Source organism: Filicampus tigris, chromosome 15 (genome assembly GCF_054856515.1).
Source record: "Filicampus tigris isolate MCC_2025a chromosome 15, RoL_Ftig_1.0, whole genome shotgun sequence".
Lineage (NCBI taxonomy): Eukaryota > Metazoa > Chordata > Actinopteri > Syngnathiformes > Syngnathidae > Filicampus > Filicampus tigris.
In genome coordinates this window covers 8,077,054-8,098,659 of record NC_141231.1, presented here as the reverse complement: position 1 = coordinate 8,098,659, position 21,606 = coordinate 8,077,054, and the positions used below count along the sequence as shown (strand labels likewise).

Genomic DNA, 21,606 nt, shown 5'->3' with positions numbered 1-21,606 from the left:
GGGTGAAATACGGCAGAAGTTCAAGTCGACCTGGAAAACTTAATGTAAAGGTAGTCTGCGGCTCCCAGATAAAGGTGACAGCAATGATACGTATTAGTTCTAATTATTGTAAGTTAGTTGTTTCATGAAGTACGTAATAGTAAGTTAGTAGGCTTCTTCAATCACATTTCCACGCGCCAAGTCATTATTTGTTAGTGGATTTGATTTCTGACTCGGCGCATATCCTATAACATTTAACACGTCTATCACGTTCAATATTTGTGTGTATATTACATTACATGTTATGAATTATTGGTAAGTAAATGGGTCACTTAAAAAGTGACTTGGTGTGGCACACGGTTATGTTTGCCTACCATGTCAATAAAGTTTATACTTCTTGATTATTATGTTATTCGATCACGGTATATCTCAGCTTTAGCTGTTTTGTCCTTCTAGATTTGATGTAAATGCATTATTTCTTAAACCATCTCTTATTGATTTGTATATGTTTTTAAAAATGTAAATTCCACATTGAAGATTAGCTACTTTCAACAAAGCAACGAAACTGACACTTAACAGCGTACCTATACAACAACACGACACATTAATCATTTCGAACTTTGAAGTTGCCTACAAAACGTTGTCAGTGTGTAAGGGCCACAAACTAGCCGCTTTGCCTTCAACCGCTCCGTTGCAAAAACGTGTGATGTGTATAATGTAATAATAAACGAATTAAATGATGGGACTGCCGTGGTTTTCCGTCCTCTTTGTTAATTCCTAATTTCACCGCTAGAGGTCAATATGTCACCGCGAAATTAAGATGGAGGCTTTGTGAAAAACTGTCCCTTAAAAGATTTTAAAATACATCAGGAAAATTTAAGACAATTAAGACCATCACAGCCCCCTTCCCCCTCAAGGAAACAAACAATTCCGCAAGCATAGTCTCATAATATTTATTCACACTGTAGTGCTGTGACACTGACACAATTAACACCCACTAATATGACAAAACATGTCAGGGAGAGTGAGGAAATGGAATGGAAACTATTGACATCCATCCCCCCCAGATCACCATTGGGGCCTTGCAGTGGCATCCATCCTGCTGTTTACTTTTGCATGGACGGATGGGAGAGCAGATGGCAATATTATATAACACCATTGCTTCTAAGCACAGCTGAAGGGGAAATTGTCACAAGGCCATTGCTCAGTGGCTGAAAAGCCCCCTCACAGTAGTTTTTTTCAAAGTGTTTTATTAACAGAAACATAAAAACACAAATATTGCACATAAACATTATTTGTAATGTAATTTGTAATTTTTGAATTATAATTCAGTAATTTTCTGGGCACTACTTTACTAGCACTTAATCTTTGAACACCAGATACCATCGGCCTTACAGATGGATTTGTTTCCTAGCGGTATAAAGGAAACGTCTATACAAAGTGTATGCTTAACTGTACCAAAAACGATTGTCATTTATTTGTTGTGGCCTTGCTTCTATTCAGCAGCAGTGTTATGTTATATAGTTTGTAATATACAAGTAATTGTTGTTTTCAGCCCCGCCTGTTGGACGTGACAGGGGTGCTCTCTCCTCCCCACCCCTCCCTTGCTGGGAGGCGGAGGGATGTTGCGACGTTTCCTCCCACACCAAGACAGAACCAACCAAATGGCTCTTCTATGAATGTCCACCTTGCCTGCGGGCGGAATTACTTGGACCAGTCGGCTCTTGTGTGGAGTGCCACTGCCGGCTTACACAGACACATGCTGAAACACTGACTGAGTGGTAAGGCAATTTTTCATTTTGATTTTTAATTTATTTACATTTTTAAAATATATTCTACAAGACTGATGTTTCATGAGTGGGCACCTGCCCGGGTGAAGAAGGTGCATGTATGCATGTATCTATGCATCAGCACACCGTGCACTGAAATTCAATATTGTTAAGTGACTGTAAAGCTTTTTTAGGAGTGTAGTAGAAAAACAAAAAGGTCATATGTAGAAATTTAAAAATATATATCACTAATTTACATATTATTTAATATAAATTACAAAATGTAGTACACAAATTTTGCAAAAACTATTATTAATTAAATGTTCTTAAATAGTGCACAATTGAAATGAAATATTTAAAAAAAAAAAATCTAAATATGAATTATAAAATTATAAAATTATAAATAACATGTTGCCTCTTAGGAGCGAATCAAAAATATGAGGACAGTTCTCAATTTGACAACAACAACAACCACCATGGCAACACAGTGTTAAACAAATAGCCCTCTGACAGTGTCATTCAAAAGTGAGAATTTATATCTTAGGTTAAAGCTGAATTGTCATTTCTTATGCTTGAAAGCCTTACAATAGATCCCGTAATGGGATTGCGATGGGCGTGATCTGCGTGTCCGCTGGCGTTTGCTTGAGCCTGGTTCATGCGGGTTGAGGGTGAGAGAGGTTTTGGCCGTTTATAGGAACAAACCAATCAAGTCACTAGATTACAGCGTTAGAAACCTTTTCTGCTGTTACTGCACTCGGGTTTTACTGCATATACATATACTGTTCAGTATACGGCTTGTGTTCGAGCCAGGCTTGTCTTTGTTTGGTCACTCAAGCATAGGATAGTCATTAGCGTTGAATGTTTAATAAGTCATAATTTGAGCTTTCTTAACTGTATAGGCAATGTTTTAAATAACATTTTACTGGCATGCAAGTGTAAAAAGAAGTTAGCCACTGTAGACTAGAATGATTCACAGTTTGGTGGCGTGCAAAGGGATACTGTCATGCAAGTGTAAATATTCGTATAGTCACATTTTATTTGATTTACTTTGTTTATTATTCATTTGGCTATATTTTATTGTCATCATCATCATCATCACATTTTTTTCTCACGCCATCACTGGTACCGGTCCATCTAGTATTTACCTTTTATTTTTAACTCATACATTTGATTTGATTTTTTATTTTATAATGAATTAAAAAAAACTACAGTAGTACCTCAACTTATTACTGATGTGGATTGCAGGTTATCGAGATAATGGATGTTTCTTGGTAGATTTTTTTTTTTTTTCTTTTGTCTTTAGGGTCTAGCATGCCCGCGACCCTCATGAGGATAAGCGGTACGGATAATGGATGGATGGATGGATGGAGATGCAAGCAAAAAATGTTGTTAAAACTGCTATAGTGGTGTTAAACTTTAAAACATGCAGCAGTTTGGCAGATACTCAACAATTCTTCAAAATAGAGGTCACATGCTTGCTGTTCCTTGCCACTCCCAGTTAGTTTACTGTAAAACTAAACATATAACAAATTGTTGTGTATTCAACCAGTCCACATAACTTTTTCATACGAAAGTCCGCTAGTTTATAGCTAACACACAATACAAAATGTCACTGGTGGTCCTGATGAAACTAGCATTGATGTGTTCTAACCATTTAAAGCGAAAGTCAACCCAAACATGTATTTTTCAAGAATATGTTTTATGCAAGCCAACTAGTTGAAAGAAGGCATTCTGATAAATATTGCGTTTGTGGAATAAGAGTAAATCCACTTGTTTTTTAGCCATGTCCGGGGGCGGCCATTTTGTCACCTCTGTTGACTGAAAATGACATCACAACTGCTCAGGGCTCAGGTAACGACCAATCACGACTCAGCTTCAGAAAACAGGTCAGCCGTGATTGGTCGTTATCTGAGCCCTGAGCAGTTGTGATGTCATTTTCAGTCGACAGAAGTGACAAAATGGCTGCACCCTGAGATGGCTAAAAAGGGGTGGATTTTGCTGCTTAACTGATATTCCACAAACGCAATACTAATCAGAATGCCGTGTTTCAACTAGTGGCCCTGCATACAACATATTCTTGAAAAAAATAAGTTTGAGTTGACCTCCGCTTAAAGCAACGAATATTTGACCATAGACAGTGCAGTAACAAATGTGGAAAGACAATATAACAATATTCATAGGTGTTCATTTTTCATTCCCTGCAAAAAAAAAACAAATGACTGCAACTTACTGAGCAGTTTTGACTGTCTTCTTGTATTTGCACTAGTGACATCCAGTCAGGGCCTTCAAAGCCTTCTCTGCTGTCTTCAACATTATCAGAAGCACTGACATCCATTTACAACGTGCATAAAATTGTCTTCATTTATTTATTCATTTCATAGCTTGTCTTAGCTGCCCAGAGATTCACCAAAGAGGTCTTGCTAACGGGCTGAGAGTGGCAGCAGCAGTTTCCTTTTGATTGGTTGGGCTAAATGGTCTTAGATGTGTACGCCACTGGTTGAGCTGAATAATCTAAACCTACTGTATATTCACAAAACATTGATGCGGCACTTGGCCACACTCTGATGGTGTTTTTTTTAGTGTGTTCACAATAAAAACATTGCTGTTTGTTTGTTTTACAATAGAATTGAATTTCCATAGTGGTAATGGCCAAAGAGCACTGCTTTGACATAGCTTCGGACTGTCTTTACCCGTGATTGTAATGTAAAATTGCTTTCATGGCGACTCATCGGCTGATAATGATTGCACTCCAGAGGGCTTGTGCGGGGGCTTCTACGGCTGCGGCTATACAAGGCTGTTACTCAAAGAAAAACACAGGTAGCTGCCTTCCCTGTTCATTCATACAAAGCCTTCACTAATGCACAAATCTACACCCATCTCAAAGCGAGCTTTTTGGCGGTAGTGTTGGGTCGTTCGCGAACGATTCGTTCAAAAAGAAAGATTTTCTTCAGTGAACGTGAGGTGGGGGGTGCGAACGATTCGGTGAACGAATCTTTTGACCGGTTCTTTTGGATTAGCTGATTCTAATGATTCAGTTCACTTAAAACAACTGTCATGCCATACTTGATGGGGAGGAGGGGGTGTGGTCAGGAAGGAAGGAAGTAAATAACCTAAATGCTTGCGTTACTTTTAACTGTGTACATAAGCACTTGAGTCATAATTGTGGCTACATGAGTCTTTCATTGCGCAGGCTGAAAGGAAGTCTATTGCAGCACATTTACGGGCACTAATGTTACAAAAAGGATTTCGGTCATTCAATTACACCAATTCACAATTTGTCCTATTACTGCAAATAGTGGCCAGGATTTTTTTTTTTTTTTATATTTTATTTCTGTCAGTCCGGGTCGGAGCTACGTGGTGGCCATAGCCAGCCCTTGTCACTCTCTGGCCACCCCCACAGTATACCTCGGGGCAATTTTTTCATTTGTAGAGTTTTCTAATTCAAAAGCAAATGCACTTAATGCACCTCATTGCCAGTGACTAATGTAAGGAATGAACCTTGATGAACTGTAGAACTACTGTATGTCAAGATAAAAATAGACCAAATATATACTGCTCTCTTAGGAGAATAGGGAACATTTATCGACGTGACCCTAGAGAACTTTGTGAACATATCAAAATAACCAAAACTATCCAAAGCGCAAGAAAAGAGAGAGGTCAATTTTCGGATTCTTTCAGTTTGTTCAATTAAATGTTGCAACATGTTTTAAATTTTAAATTGTGTGGCGTTATCTTATATGAGCCATTCTACCAAATTGGTTGAAATTGCTGTCCCACAATGAAAATCAAAATTTAAAAAACAATGAAGTGTTCAGACCTTGCATATTTAGTAATATCTTGTTATGATCTATTTTACCACAAGGCATTAATTGAGATACTATTAAACTGAAAGTATAAAAAGTCATCTTTTATATGTCACTTCCTTTTGGGAGATGGCTGTCCCAATCTCTAACTCCTAAATTTCAATTCATGAAAAAAAAAAAGTAGAAGATTTTTGCCAATTTAAAAAATACTTTACTTTAATAGAACATTTTGGTTGCTTTTAAAAGTATGGTGAAAGATTTACATTGATTTTGTAGATTTTTCTCAAATTAGAAGTTTTTATGTAAAAACTTTCATGTCACTACCGAAACGCAGAGATTATTTGTCTGTAAGGAGGGCTTGGTTTTTGCCACATCCCCAGAAATTTCACCAGTAAGAGACATTACCTTCGTGTTCATCACTGGGCACATGGCAAGTAATTAGTTGGCAGCATTATTAAGTTATGTGCCCTCCAAAGTCTGAAAATCAGCATGTGGTTTTAAGGACTGTCACTACCGAACACCTCACTTCGGCAATAAAATGAGCAATTTTGATTTTAATGCAAAATGTACTGTTTTCTATCTCTGTACACATGCTCAAAACTGTCTGTGGTAGCCATGTTGTGCCTAGCATTGTTGAGTATTGTCAACAACTATCATAAAACGTCACTACCGAAACGTTTCGTTAAAATATAGCAAAACTACCGGTAGTGTAAGTGATTACAATGCTACCCTCACACAAAGTATTTCTGCAACAGCAGCAACAATATGGTCACTACCGAAATGTTGCAGTCACTACCAAAAAAACTGATGTTTTAACAAAATTAAAAAGTGTTGAATTATCGACCAACAATTTTTGATAATGATTGTCTAAGGGTATGTTTGTTTTGACTTTTGAAGTCAATGTGATCAACTTTCTACATTTCACAATGAAAAATAGCATATACATTTTGATTTATTTTCGGATATTTAAGTCAGATTAAATTCTGTTCAAAAGTCATTTTGATTGGTTTTGATGTCAAAACCATATATATCCATCCATCCATTATCTGTACCGCTTCTCCTCACAAGGGTCGCGGGGCGTGCTGGAGCCTATCCCAGCTGTCTTTGGGCAGTAGGCGGGGGACACCCTGAACTGGTTGCCAGCCAATCGCAGGGCACACAGAGACAAACATCCGCACTCACAATCACACCTAGGGGCAATTTAGAGAGTCCAATCAACTTACCATGCATGTTTTTGGAATGTGGGAGGAAACCGGAGTGCCCGGAGAAAACCCACGCAGGCACGGGGAGAACATGCAAACTCCACACAGGGAGGCCGGAGCCGGGATCGAACCCACGACCTCTGAACTGTGAGGCGGACGTGCTAACCAGTCGACCACCGTGCCGCCACCATATATATTAATTTATAAAAATACTCTGTAGAGGGGGGAATGGAAAAAAATATGATTCGGCTTGTAGAATTATTTTTATTCTTCTGTAATTGTGTGTTTTGGTAGTGACACATTTTAGGGACAGGCAAGCTATTAGGGAAAAGCTAGAAAATACTATTTGAAAATTGACTGTACTTTTACTATATTTGTGCCCCTTAGATATGGTGCAACATGAATACAATAAAAGATTTTCTGAAATAAAATACAAATTTCACACATTTTCCAACTCTGAATTTGAACCAATTCAGTAGAATGGCCCATATATTAAAGGCAATGTTAAAAATTTGACCTTTGTAAGTGTTGTAAATGGAGGGGACGGAGGGGGGCGGCATATAAAATCTCGCCTCGGGCGCCACATTAGCTGTGTAAGTCAGCATCATGTTGCGTAATGCACGTGAGTACATTTAATTGTCAATATTACTAATATTGCGCTTTTGTATTTAATGCGACAACAGGTGGTAAACAATAGCAGACGACTACATGCTGACTCAAGCCTACATTACGTTCGCCAACCTTGATCACCCACATACGGTACAAGCTGTTCATTTACAGTGCATACACAGGCTCAGTGCATATGACCCCCATTCAGTGTTGTTTATACAGAACAGCAACACGGAAAGAGAATTCACACCCAGACAGTGTCTTGCCTCTGTTAAGAGTCTGATTAAAACTCATGTGGTGGAAAATTAGGTAGGGTTTGTTCACACGCTCGTTGCTACATGTCAAACTACCAGCAGGGGTGAGACGAGCCGTTTTTTTGTAAACTTTAAAAAAAAGTGTCGAAATCCAGCGTATGGCTACTGCACCTTAGAACATGTTTTGTTTTCTCCTTAATTGAGATAACTGTTGTCGGGCTAAACAAATAAAAGTTGATTTGATTTTTATTTTTATGGGAACAAAATGGTTGAAATGGTGCGTTTTATAGGCTGTATGGCAGGGGATTTACACAGGGATGTCACTTGTGGCAGTTGTTAATTAGGGAAGACGTAAATTGGTGTGGTGGACTTACCCACCAGTGAGAAAATTAGGTCGCTTAGGTAGTGGTGTTACGTTTAACACACTGCAACATGCACAGCAGAGAGAGGCTTCACAGTTGACGCTATTTCGTGTTTCATGGCGCTCTCCTGTCTTCTTAGCAGCTTATTGGTTGCGGGCCCTGCCGGTTATGTAAGCACCTCTATATACAGCAGGAGGCAAATCCGGTGGCGTGACCTTAATGCCAATTAACAGATCATGGTGACGTTATCGAGACAACACCAAGGGGAGCGTCTTAAGAGTCGGTGCGCTAGGTGAACTCAACAGGTATGATAGCATGAGAAAAGCAGGGTAGCGTCGGGATTGCTACCTGCTTCACAAAACATTTTTAGCGTTCAGTGTGTTTAATCACATGTTCCGTTATGTCGCCAGATGTGCTTCTTCTAGTTAGCGAGATAGCTTCTGGGTCAGCCGTCCTAGGCGGGTTCAGAGATGAAGAGGGTCAGGCTGTGTTCTAGCAGTGCTAAGAGTTGGTCACTGACCGGTTATGCAATCGCTTATGCTGCATGTGCCAGCTGTTAGAGGTAGACAGAAATGGAGAGGATTGTACTTTTCATGTTTAATCTTTATCATGACTCCCTACAAAGAGGGAAATACAGTATAAATGATGAATACTTTGATTATTTCGCTCTGTTTATTTGGGAGAATGAAGTTTGAGTAACATTAAAAAGGTTTAGAATTGCCTGTACATGCCACAAGATGGCAGCAAAGCACAACTTTTGTCTAAGTGAAGCTCCTCATCTCAAATCAACATAGCTTCTTGGCATCCAAGATTCCACAGGATGGCAGAAATGTAATACTTTTTTTGCTTTGTTCAGAGAACAAAAAATTTGATTATGTATGCTTTTCAGTGAATAGCAGATGATACTTTTTTCTAAAGTTACAAGTCACCACCCCGCCCCCTGTACGGGGAGAACATGCAAACTCCACACAGGGAGGCCGGAGCTGGGATCGAACCCACAACCTCTGAACTGTGAGGTGGACGTGCTAACCAGTCGACCACGTGCCGCCCGCCCCTGTAACATTGTGACTTATTATTGTAAAATGTCACCTTATTTACACTTGACATCATGAGCAGGAATGAGGAATTTCCATGACAAAAACTCCACGGCCACATCCGCCCTCACCCGTCATTGTTGATGTTTTCTGTCCATCCTGCAGCCCTCAAGTGTGTGGTGCCGCGATGAGGAACGTTCTGGAGTTGACCTTGCTGCTGTTGCTGGTCGTCACACCATGCGCTAAAGGTGCATTCTCAAAGGAATTTGTGTCCACAGCCAATCAGCTTCCTGCTTCCACTTTTCACAGACTGTCTTTTCTGGTTTGCCTTGTTTGAAAGTTGAAACTGTCATTAGCTTGTCTTTCTTTCTCATACTTTTTGTCACAAAAATGACAACAATTATGACTTCATTCTTTTGCTATGACAACCATATCTCATGTAAAAAAAAAATCAATTCTGTTGACTTATTCGTTGTGAATTTAATTCATTACAATTGTTGGCAAGTGTTGACTCAATTTTTTAATCAGAGATTCAAGTAAACTTTTGTAGTTGATGATTTGGAATCGGATTCAGCAGCAGGTGGATTTTTTTTTTCCCCCTGTAACATCATAGCTGTAAATTACAGCACATGGTAAAATTTGTAGTGCGCAAGCTTTTATTTGTCAAATTTAAAAACAAGAAATGTAAAAAGTCTCTCAAAAACCTGATGTGCTACCTAAAAAAAGTAAAGACATTTGAATAATCTCTGGTGCATCCTTAGGTCAGCGATTTTATTAAATAATTTAAAAAAAAACACCCTCATTTTACAGTGATATGACAGACTGTAACATCTATACTGTAACATCTGCTTGGATGACAAAGCAAAGGCAATTTGTGGTCGATCAATCACCATAAACCTAGACGCTTGACCATGTGGAAAAATAGTCGTCACAGGTCCCTCTGATCCAAAGCGTCTTCTTCTCCTGTCCATCAGGCGGTCTCAGTCCACCGGGAAATCCCACACTGACCAGCTGTCGGTCTCCCGAAAAAGAGACCTTCACCTGCTGGTGGCAGCCTGGTTCCGACGGAGGACTACCTACCACGTATGCGCTGTACTACCGCAAGGAAAGGTCAGTACTTCCCTTTTTTTTTTCTGTAGTCCACTATTTCACCTTGCCTTGTCGCCGTCATCGTGAGGCAAATGTCAAGTGGGCCTAGATTAAAGCGTTAAGTAAACGGGAAAGCATTGCATTGTCTGCTGCTGGCAACTACCCGGCGGCTTGCCAGACAGCTGCTAGAGGATAAAGATTACGATAGACAGAGCTATGCCGCGTGGATTTCAGCAGCCACCGAATAAGACACGATTACGGCATTGTACACACACTAGAGGTGGGCATCCTGCGATCCATATATGTACATGGCCAGCAAGAGCATTTTTTTTTTTAATCACACAAAACAACCAATTATCATATGATTTATTATTATAAACTATTCTTTGAAAGTCTCCCTTATGCCTACAGATAATTCTGTAATAACAAATTGCAATCCCTCCTTTACGAACATGGGGCACAGTGCAACGACTTAGTGTATATGGCTTCAAACAAACGACCAAAATAGAGGATAGCACACAAATGATTTTCAGTAATTACGCCGCTATTATTCTGTGCAAATGGATTCTTCTTCAGTGCTTTACCGACCACTTTGCGCTTTACAATGCCTTTTGCAATTTATTTTTACATAGCCACTCGGTGCTGACCTCCTTATTCCGCTTGTTATTTACTTAATTGCGCTGTGCCTATTTGTCAATATTTATGTAAACATTGAAGCATTTACACAACTCCCCTCTAAGCTCCCCTCCACCCACCCACGCTTTACATGCGCTCCACCTCTCCTGCCTGCAGCTCTGAAATCATGTACGAGTGCCCCGACTACTTCACGGGCGGGGAGAACTCGTGCTTCTTCAACAAGAACAACACATCAATCTGGGTCAACTACAACATCACTGTGGTGGCCACCAACCGACTGGGCAGCACCTTCTCCGACCCCGTGGATGTCGACGTGGTCTATATAGGTGAGGGTTTGTGTGCGGCCATCTTTAATATTCACCTGTGTGCTGTCCCGGGTTTTTAGCCACCTCACTGCTAGTCAGTTCTCTGATGCCTTTGATCCGCTTTGTGTTCCCTCTTCAAACACAGAGGAGCTCAGCACTTGGTTCCATTCATCTTGCCTTAATATTTTGGACTCCGTGGCTCCGTTAAAAATTAGGCGGCAAAAAGTTTGACCTGGTTGAATGAGAGCACTCGCACAGCTAAACAGGAATGCCGCAGACCTGAACGCAGGTGGAAAAAAGACAGGCTGCAGGTCTCCTACCAAATCTTAAAGGCCTGCTGGCGTCGTTACCAGAGAAAGGTGAAAGAGTCCAAGAGAGACTACTTGTCGTGTCTGATTCAGGCAAATCGCCAAAATCCACGTGCTCTATTTAAAACAATTGACTCTGTACTCAAGCCCCGTCAACCGACTAGCACGGACTCGTCCCCTGAAATGTACGACAGATTCATGCAGTTTTTCATTGACCTGGGCCCCCTGTCTTCATATCTAAAGCCAACAGTCTCAAACTTGGGTTTTAAAATGGACAGTGATCTTAAATTGGACCAGCAAATCAGCGCTGTTGTAAAGTCGAGCTACTTTCACCTTAGACAGCTGGCTAAGGTAAAGCCCCTCCTTTCCCATCAGCACTTAGAAACAGTCATCCATGCCTTTGTTACATCTCGGCCAGTCCTCCCTCAAACGTCTCCAGTTGGTCCAAAATGCTGCTGCCTGCCTACTAACCGGAGCTCAGATGATTGAGCACATAACAGCAATTCTGGCCTCCCTTCACTGGCTCCCAGTACATTTCAGGGTTCAATTTAAGATTCTCCTATTTGCCTTTAAATCGTTAAATGGCCTCGCCCCGTCGTACCTCTCCGAGCTCCTCCACTCCTACGCACCTTCCCGCAGCCTCAGGTCTGCGGACCAGGCGCTGCTCGAGGTGCCGAGGACCAAGCGGAGCCTCAGAGGGGATCGAGCCTTTTCCGCTGCTGGTCCTTCCCTTTGGAATGACCTCCCATTGGTTGTTAGGCAAGCTCCCTCTCTGTCTATTTTTAAAACCCGGTTGAAGACACTTCTTTTCTCTGCCTTTTGATTTTGAATGTTGATTTATTGGCTTTATTTATTTATATTTTTATTATCTATATTTATTAATACGTGCATCACAGCCTTTTATTGTTTTTTATTTACTATTTTGTTTATAAAGTGCTTTGTTACAGCTCTAGCTGTTATGAAATGCGCTATATAAATAAAATTGTATTGTATTGTATTGGGGCGGTCGACTGGTTAGCACGTACGCCTCACAGTTCAGAGGTCGTGGGCTCGATCCCGGCTCCGGCCTCCCTGTGTGGAGTTTGCATGTTCTCCCCGTGCCTGCGTGGGTTTTCTCCGGGTACTCCGGTTTCCTCCCACATTCCAAAAACTTGCATGGTAAGTTGATTGGATACTCTAAATTGCCCCTAGGTGTGATTGTGAGTGCGGATGTTTGTCTCTGTGTGCCCTGCGATTGGCTGGCAACCAATTCAGGGCGCCCCCCGCCTACTGCCCGAAGACAGCTTGGATAGGCTCCAGCACGCCCCGCGACCCTTGTGAGGAGAAGCGGTATCGATAATGGATGGATGTATTGTATTGTATCTTGTCCTTGAGGCTGCCTAACATCAAATGGGTCTTCAGTCCCAAGCTCCTCAATCGCCTTCATTATTGCTGGCTGTGATAGATTAAACAAAACCAAAAATAAAACACCCAAAAAGCACCTCTGTACAAGTTAGGATACATTGTTTGCTGTTCTCTTCCTCTGTAGTGCAGCCCAACCCTCCTGAGAACGTGTCACTGAGCGTCATGGAGGACAAAGGCTGGCCCTTCCTGCGAGTGGCGTGGGCTCCGCCCCGCAAGGCCGACACTCGCTCCGGCTGGATAACACTCATCTACGAGCTTCGCATCCGGTTGGAGGGAGAAAATGAGTGGGAGGTACGCAATGAGCGGGTTCTAAATAAACTTTTTTGAACATCAGCTGGTGACTCTCTAAAGTTACCAGCCAATCAGAATTTACATGAGCCTTTTTTTTTTTTTTTAACTTTAACTCCGCTGTTTTTCTCTCTCTCTACCTTTCTCGTCTTTGTTGCACTCTATACTGTAGTGTGCCGCTAATGGGTGGATTCAACAAAATAATTATTGAGCTTTATGGCATAGTAATTATGACACTGAAGTTCAGAGCGATTCCGGGAGAACAGTCACGTTCTAATCGATTCTCGAGACTGGACACCCAACCCAAAGTATTCTCTATCTGACTGACACAATTGCCTCACGCATCACCGACCAAACTGGTTGATACGTTTTTAGCAAGATCGGCCAAAATGAATTGGCGGATGTTCATTTCGAACTCTGGAGGTACGTACACGTAGTCTTTTTGTCCACGTTATTGCTACCTGTGGCCTTCATCGATTTGGATTAGCCCATTCCGAGTCTCCAAGGCAGCGGCCCACGAGTGAAACCTGAGCTCAAACGCCTCAGTGCGAGTGCCAGCTGCTCCCTCGGATTAGGACGCTGTATAAAATCCCTGCTTTGTGCTCAATACATTTTTATTTCAGATCTTTACCACGGCCTATCGCAAAAATACAAATGTGGGAGGTATTGTTTTGATTTTGGCATTAGCAAGGTTATGCAAAAATGACAAAACTCATTTCCACTACACTTTGTGTAGGGTTGACGAGAAAAACATTAACCTGCATCCAAATTTCTATTTGATATTTAGTAGTAGCTAAAAACAAGCATCTGATGTACTATTATCAGTTTTGCAAGATCATTTGGGGCTGGAAACAACCACCAGGCCATTTTCCAAGTTATTTTAGTTGGTCTTAAATGCCTAAATTTCTCATTAATATTAAATATGTAGATAAAATATACTCTGATTGCGTTGCTGTTCTCCTCACTTGGATATTATGGAAAACAGCTTTCCTCTGTTAGGTTTGTTCCCGATGTGAGGGAATGTTGTGGCCACCATGTCTAAACATTGTGTTGGCTCCGTTGAAATTCAGCAGGTTGTCAGCGCACTCTGAGGCGGCCACGGCAGCACGACAGCCCGCTCCTCCTGGAGGAAAAATTTTCCGAACGTTTTCCAATATTTACATTTGCTTGATGACCTCAAATATTAAAGTGGGGAAACGATGTAAAAAAACAAAACAAAAAAAAACCAAAGGAATTTGAGAAGAGGGTAAATACTTTTCCATGGCACCGTACAAACACAGCAACATTCTCAACAAAGTCTATTACTACAGCTTAGTTGGGGACCTTCTCTGCCTTTTTTTCTTGCTCTTAATTATGTTACATCGATGTGGCGCAAAAGATGAACCGCAATATACAGCAGCAGCTGGTGTTCACGTTATTTTCTCTTTTCAACATCAGACAAACGAACACAAATACGCTTGACAATTTCTTACGAACTAGCTTTTCTTGATAGTTCTTCTTCAGTCCTCACAGAGGTCTGTCCGCACTCCTTCGTATTCAGTTTCAATATTTTCAAATCCAATTTGAATGCATTTTGCAAAACTGTGCTGTGTGTGTTCAGACACACGTGGCTGGCCAGCAGAAGCTGTTCAACATTTTCAGCCTGCGCTCCGGCGGCTCGTACCTCGTTCAGGTGCGCTGCAAACCCGACCACGGCTTTTGGAGCGAATGGAGCTCAGCGTCGCAAATCCGTTTTCCTGACTGTAAGACATCGCACAACACACACATTCCATGTAGCCATTGCAGCAACCGTAAATATTTTTTTCGTAACCTGGATTCTATGTAGCACGTAGTTCAAACTCCAACAAAAGAGAACAATTCAGTAAGAGGCAGGATCTTTGTCTGTGTTTGTGATGTTTTGTTTGGAATTGTACTTCCAGATTTCCATCAGGAAAAGTCGGCGTGGGTCGTCATCACAGCCGTTTGTGCCTTTATTTTCCTCGTCCTCACGTGGTTGCTGCACATGAATAGTCGCAGGTAAACGAAAAGAAAAAGGAAAAAGAGAGAAAAGTGTTGACAATAGAACGAAGCATGTCTCACCTCAACTCTAAACCAAGGCTGAAATGTCAATAAATCCTTTGTTGTATTTCTGTGTGTTTCTCTTTTTGTTTTTGAAGCTTGAAACACTGCCTTCTACCACCAGTCCCTGGTCCTAAAATAAAAGGATTAGATCAGCAGCTTCTAAAGGTAATGGCCCCCTTTTTCTCTTAACATAATAATACATGTTACTAGGGGTGGGAGATATGACGATATTGGATCGTTAAGAACTTTAACGAACTTTGACGATCTCATAAAGCCAAAAGATCGTTTGATCTTCCACAGGGCACATTCCATACAGTTTAGCTCTATGGCGGCTCAAAGCCGCTGACGCGTATACCCGACCAACCAATCACAGCACGCACAGTGCACCGTACGTGACACTCCCCGCCTCCCTGTTTTTTTGTATAGCGGGAAGCTATAGCGGAAAGTCACCACGAAGCAGAGTTGGTCCCGAAAAGAAACTCCACATCCACAGTGTCGATTTGGTTTGGCTTTCCCTCGGAGGAGAAAGGGCAAACCGATTATTTGGTCTTTAAAAGACTCTTCAAAGTAGTACACCCGCGTTACTAGCTGCGTTTTTATGTTCACGTTATGTTACCTTTTATGTTTACATTCACTGCACATTTTGATAAAAATTGGCACTATTCAAATTAAAACCCGTTCATAAAGCTTAGCTGTCTTAAAGCGCAAGTCAACCCAAGCATATTTTTTTCAAGAATATGTTCCCAGCAGGCCCACTAGTTGAAACACAGCATTCTGATTAATTTTGCGTTTGTGGAATATAAATTCAGCAGCGAAATGCACTTGTTTTTAGCCATGTCATTTTTAGTCGACAGAAGACAAAATGGCCGCCCCTGGAGATGGCTAAAAACGAGTGGATTAACACTTATTCACATACCTGTCAACTTGAACGTTTTCCCCGTATTTTAGACGTGTTTTGATCATTTCAAATTGTGTACGCCGTATACCAATTTTTGTACGGGGAAAAAAAATATCAAAAACTCGTTTTTTGTTAGATCGATCTCGTCTTGCCCATTTCGGCTCTAATCCGGAGCGTCCGTTAGAGATTCCGAGTGCAAACTTCGGCCGACTTTCACGAGCCAAGTCCCCTGCCTGCAGTACTGTAGTAGGTCTAAGTCCTCATGAAAATAATGGTCTTGCAAGACCCTGTAACATTACGCACCGTTTGAATATTAAAACTGCGCCTAAATATAGGAAAATTGTATTAATAAGTTAAATACAGCTGAACTTTACATGGGCAGTGATTCTTTCGAGTACCACTAGAGTGAGCATGAGTACCACAAGTGGTACTAGTACCACACTCTGAAAATCACTGCTATAGGAAATTCTAAACCTTTTGGTTTAGAATTACTTACTTGCGGACTTTAGCCATTGGTGGCATGCTTTAGTCACTAGCTCCTGTGAATAATGGTGTCACACTGCATATAGAAATGTGACACCCCAAAAATGTCAGCTATTGTCCCCCTATGTCTGGTCAGTGCCGTGTTATGCGGAACGGGGTCAAGGAGAAAAGCTGACAATTGCCAGCTTTTAACATAACGGAGAATTGGTTCTTCCCATGCAGAAAGGAAAGTCCGAGGACATCTTCAGCGCGCTGGTGGTGTCTGACTTTCCCCCGATGTCGTCGTCGTCATCCAACAGCGAGGACCTGCTGGTGGAGTACCTGGAGGTGTACATCCCGCAAGAGCGGCAGGCCACGTTGGAGGTGAGCAAGGACCTCGGTGGCGGCAGCTTCAAGTTGGAGAGCTCGACGTCCGACAGCGACTCGGGCCGGGGTAGCTGCGACAGTCGCACCCTGCTGACGGAGAAATGCGGCCGGCCCAAAGAGAACGAAGACAGCGCGGGGGAGCGGGCTGAACGGGAAGACTGGGAGGAGGCTCGAGTAGACACGGGAGGTAGGACGTGGCCTTCTGTGTTTACTGGCCCGCCGCACCGGCCGCGACACAGCCTCTCCGACGGCCTCTCTCAGATTCTGGGGCCCTCGAAGGGCCAGGTGTGCAAGCAAATCAAGGCCCGCAGCGACATCAACATCGCCACGCCCAGTCACAAACAGTCGCCCGCTCGCTGGTCCGTCGAGTACGTGGGCGTGCAGACGGTAGTGGAGGACGACGTGGTCCTCCTCCAGCCGTGGAGCAGCAGGGAGTGCTGCCCCCCTTCACACTCCTTCCAGGAGCGGGACTACAGCCAGGTGAAGCAAGTGGGCAGTGACGACACGCTCTTGCTGCTCCAGAAAGTGTCGGAGGAAACGACAGACGGCCGCGAGGGCGGGACAAGCTTTGGCGATACGAGCCAGAAGAGCGCCAACTGTATGCACTCCACCACGGCAACGAGTGGTTATGTCGACACGGCGACCGTTTTCCCAATAACAACGTACTGAGCTATTTAGGCATTCAACTAAATTAATCTAGTCATTGTTATTTTTGTCATCTTCAACGGGGTGAGACTGAGGGGGCTGAATGTTGTGCAGTCTTTTTTCCATGTACTTGAGAATTTTGTTTTTTTTTCATACACAAAAAAATATTTGAGTAACAACTCTCACTCAAAAACTATACTCTATACATGTTTAACTGTCTTGTCAAAAAAATAGGAATGCATCCATGTGGAAATAGGATTTTTTTTCACACATAAAAGAAGACTATGTACCATTAGGACTTTTTCTACATAACATTCAGATTCTTTTTTTTTTCCACAAAAATAAGACATCTAATATCTATGTAACATTTTGAATTAGTTGCGAAAAAAATAGCATTTCTTTTCACGAAAGAAATGACTATTCATGTAGCATTTTTACAAAGCTTTAACTTCATCTAAAACTAAAAAAAAATAACAATTAAAACTGTGCAACATGATAAATAATTGATTTTGTTACATGTATAACATCTAATTAATAAAGTGTATTAATAGCACGTATGATGCACCCATGCGGTTATTTTGTCCATATTCAAAATGGCGCTTTTGTCATAAAACTGTTTAGGAAGTGCATGTTCCTTTAGAGTAACACTGATGGAAAATTATGGCCCCTTTCAGCATTTAACTCATTCAGTGCAAGGACATATTTATATGTCTTGACATATGAATATGTCTTTGGGATTGAATGAGTTCATCAATATTTATTTAACTCATTCACTGCCAAGGAGATATGTATTTGTCTTTTCAGAGTCCAGCCATTATAACCCAGGAATTTATTCATATATATATTTTAAAATATTTTTCAGGGCGGCACGGTGGTCGACTGGTTAGCACGTCCGCCTCACAGTTCAGAGGTCGTGGGTTCGATCCCGGCTCTGGCCTCCCTGTGTGGAGTTTGCATGTTCTCCCCGTGCCTGCGTGGGTTTTCTCCGGGCACTCCGGTTTCCTCCCACATTCCAAAAACATGCATGGTAAGTTGATTGGACACTCCAAATTGGCCCTAGGTGTGATTGTGAGTGCGGATGTTTGTCTCTGTGTGCCCTGCGATTGGCTGGCAACCAGTTCAGGGTGTCCCCCGCCTACTGCCCAAAGACAGCTGGGATAGGCTCCAGCACGCCCCGCGACCCTTGTGAGGAGAAGCGGTACAGATAATGGATGGATGGAAATATTTTTCAAACATTAGGGTAAAAGAAGGTGTATAAATGGCTATCAGCATTATTTAGTCTTTTAAAAATAAAATAAACTCATTCACTCAGAATGGGAAAAAAAAAATAGCCGCTGATATGTTGAAGTCATGGTTGGAATTTCATAGGAAATTGGACAAAAAATTACCGTATTTTTTGGACTGTTAGTTGCTCTGGAGTCAAAGTTGCTCCAGTCCAAAATTGCATCATAAAGAATTAAAAAAAAAAAACATATATACGTCACTCATTTGAAAATGTCTGGCACTGAATGAATTAAGTTGCCCATTGTGTTTTCAGCTCATTCATAAGGCGCACCCACATTACCTGCCACCTGAGAATCTCTTGATTTTTTTTTTTTTTTTTACCACTTTGAAGCCTGATTTCCTATATTATTTATTTATTTATTTATTTATTTATTTATTTATTTATTTTAATTATTCATTCAAATTTGGCAGGGGTGTTGTTACCAACTTCCTTCTCTATGCTGTGTCAAGTTTATAAAACATTTTTTTAGACTTTGCAGGGAGTTTTATCATATAATATTGACTCTTTCCACAAAAATATTAAGACTAAAGACCATGAACTATGAACCTCACCGTGCGTCACTGCATACTTTGTCTTCACTCAGGTCTTTCAAGACATGATCAATCAACAATTCCACGAGTGACCAATTTTTTTTAGCAAACAGTAAATCGTCTTTTACTTTTTAATATCTGACTTTATCCTCGTAACATTACATCGCTTTTCTTGAAAAAGTGCAATTCCATTCTTGTAGCTTTTCTTCAAGACTATCTCAATTAAAGGTTTCCCCGTGATGTTCTTCTTCACACAGTATACTAGTTCAACGTGAACAACAGCATCCCTGCAGGTTGCTGACAACTACTGCACTCAATTATGCCTCACTTGCTCCAAGACATGAATAATTAACTCCACACACTTGACGGAATTCTTCACAAACACTTAACGGATTAATCAGTCATGATGCTTATCTTTAATCTCCCTCGGACATCACATGACCCACCACCTCAAGTTGATGCCTCTGGCGCCCAACTGTTTCATAGACAATATATTGCGGAATCCATCTTAAGGCTGATTCCCTTTAGAAATCATCTGTTTTTCAGAGTGAATCATTTTCAAGGTTGTGTGTAATGGCTTGTTCATGAGTCGTTTTGTACAGTGGAACCTGCAAAGCTTTTTCTTGGGCTTTTTGCTTTATGTGATGTGGCGAGGAAAAATGATAACCATAGAACAAATATTTGTAGATAAGTGCGCAAATTTGGTTTTACCTTGCCACAGGAGGAATGCAGCACTTTCATAAACTGACGACTTCCTGTATGTGAAATTATGTGTCCAAAGAAACGTGGATGTGTTACTCTTTTTCCATAGGCTATTTTTGTAAAGAAACATACGTTAAGTCAGTGGTTCTCAACCAAGACACATATTTCACATCAGAAAAAAATTCAAAGCACACCACTTAGAAAAGCTATTCACAGGTAAATTATGTGCCTGTGCCTCTAGTATACGAGCATTTAACTGTTTCGCCTGTTGCTATATGTGCATACATAAATTTACAAATTGACCAAAAAATCTTAGAAAATAATATATTTTTGTCTCAATAATTGACATTGGATAATTTTCCGTTGTGCACCCGATCTCTCACGGCAGACTAATGTACCACGGCGCACTGGTCGAGAATCACTGCTTGAAGTAAGTCATTCCAAATTGATGTTTTTGGCTTGGTACTGATTATTTTTCTTTAACTTGGTGGTGACTATGGGAGTCGAAAAGGAACAAACTATTTTTGGAGGGGAGGGGTCACTCTCAATAATAATAATAATTGTACAGAAATAAAATTTTGTTGGTTTTACCTGCAGGTTCTCCCGCCCTTCTTGTAAAGAACGACGAACAGGTTTAATCTACCGTGGACTCTCACTATTCACAGAGAATGGGGGAGGGGGTCTTGAAAAAATGCAGATAAACCCCCAATAACCATTTTCCGCAAATGTTTTTTAATCTAAATTATTGAAACAATTATGGGAAGCTTGATAATGTAAATGCTCGGTGGCCCAGATTAAAGAGAAATCAATCCAAACACATTTTTTTCAAGAATATGTCGCCCACATAGCATAATTGCCAAAATCATTTTGAAATTTTTTGGGATGACAAGAAAAAAGACAAATCTTAGAACAAGCATTGGTGTTTTTTTTATTGATATTGTAACAAAAACTTCAACCAGATGCGTGAGCATATAAGCGAAAGGAAAAAGAACCAATAAAAAATACCAATGTGATGAGTTTGTAAAATTGTTTTTCTTGTTTTGCAAAAATATATAAAAATGACTTTTAAAAATGACATTTATGCTATGTGGCCAACGATACATACTTTTGGTGATAGATAGATAGATAGATAGATAGATAGATAGATAGATAGATAGATAGATAGATAGATAGATAGATAGATAGATAGATAGATAGATAGATAGATAGATAGATAGATAGATAGATGGATGGATGGATAGACGTTTTAAACTTTTATCTCAATAACAAAGTTGTACTGAAGACAACATAAAACATGCTTTTATAATTGTAGGACTATCACTATTTCCAGTTAGAAAAAAAAACTATTAACATGAAATATTATACAATGAATATTGAAACATGTTATAAAGTGCTAAGACTTTCAGCCAGAAAAACATTGACAGACTTAACATGTCTCTATGACTGTAAATTTGTTAATGCCTTCTGGGAAGATTTGTATGACTGGTTGTTCCCTAAATTGCCCAATCTTTCTACTCTGTCAAAAGAAAATGTTTTGTATGGTATTTCTGTCAAAGAGTCAACCCATTACCGAATAATTAACACACTTATAATT

At 40.8% G+C, this 21,606-nt stretch overlaps 1 protein-coding gene across 2 annotated transcripts; it reads left to right on the top strand.

Moving 5' to 3' along the window:
* The first annotated feature begins 5 nt into the window (after positions 1 to 5).
* Positions 6 to 21,025, top strand: prlra (prolactin receptor a). 2 transcript variants are annotated; one of them, XM_086053909.1, is made up of 10 exons: positions 6 to 74; positions 1,535 to 1,760; positions 9,178 to 9,260; positions 9,987 to 10,122; positions 10,894 to 11,063; positions 12,879 to 13,045; positions 14,643 to 14,784; positions 14,962 to 15,058; positions 15,199 to 15,268; positions 16,707 to 21,025. In XM_086053909.1, exons 3-10 carry the CDS (start codon positions 9,200 to 9,202, stop codon positions 17,517 to 17,519), a joined length of 1,656 nt encoding a protein of 551 aa, XP_085910035.1. In that variant the 5' UTR covers positions 6 to 74; positions 1,535 to 1,760; positions 9,178 to 9,199; the 3' UTR covers positions 17,520 to 21,025. The 2 variants fall into 2 exon arrangements, with proteins under 2 accessions (XP_085910035.1, XP_085910037.1); XM_086053911.1 differs by lacking the exons at positions 6 to 74; positions 1,535 to 1,760 and adding an exon at positions 8,265 to 8,283.
* The last annotated feature ends 581 nt before the right edge of the window (positions 21,026 to 21,606 follow it).

What these genes read in the sequence shown, in the direction of transcription:
- prlra (XM_086053909.1), top strand. Translation starts at nt 9,200, where the DNA reads ATGAGGAACGTTCTGGAGTTGACCTTGCTGCTGTTGCTGGTCGTCACA. An exon ending in CGTCACACCATGCGCTAAAG is followed by an intron (nt 9,261 to 9,986) that starts GTGCATTCTCAA and finishes CCTGTCCATCAG; the next exon opens with GCGGTCTCAGTCCACCGGGA. An exon ending in CTGTACTACCGCAAGGAAAG is followed by an intron (nt 10,123 to 10,893) that starts GTCAGTACTTCC and finishes TCCTGCCTGCAG; the next exon opens with CTCTGAAATCATGTACGAGT.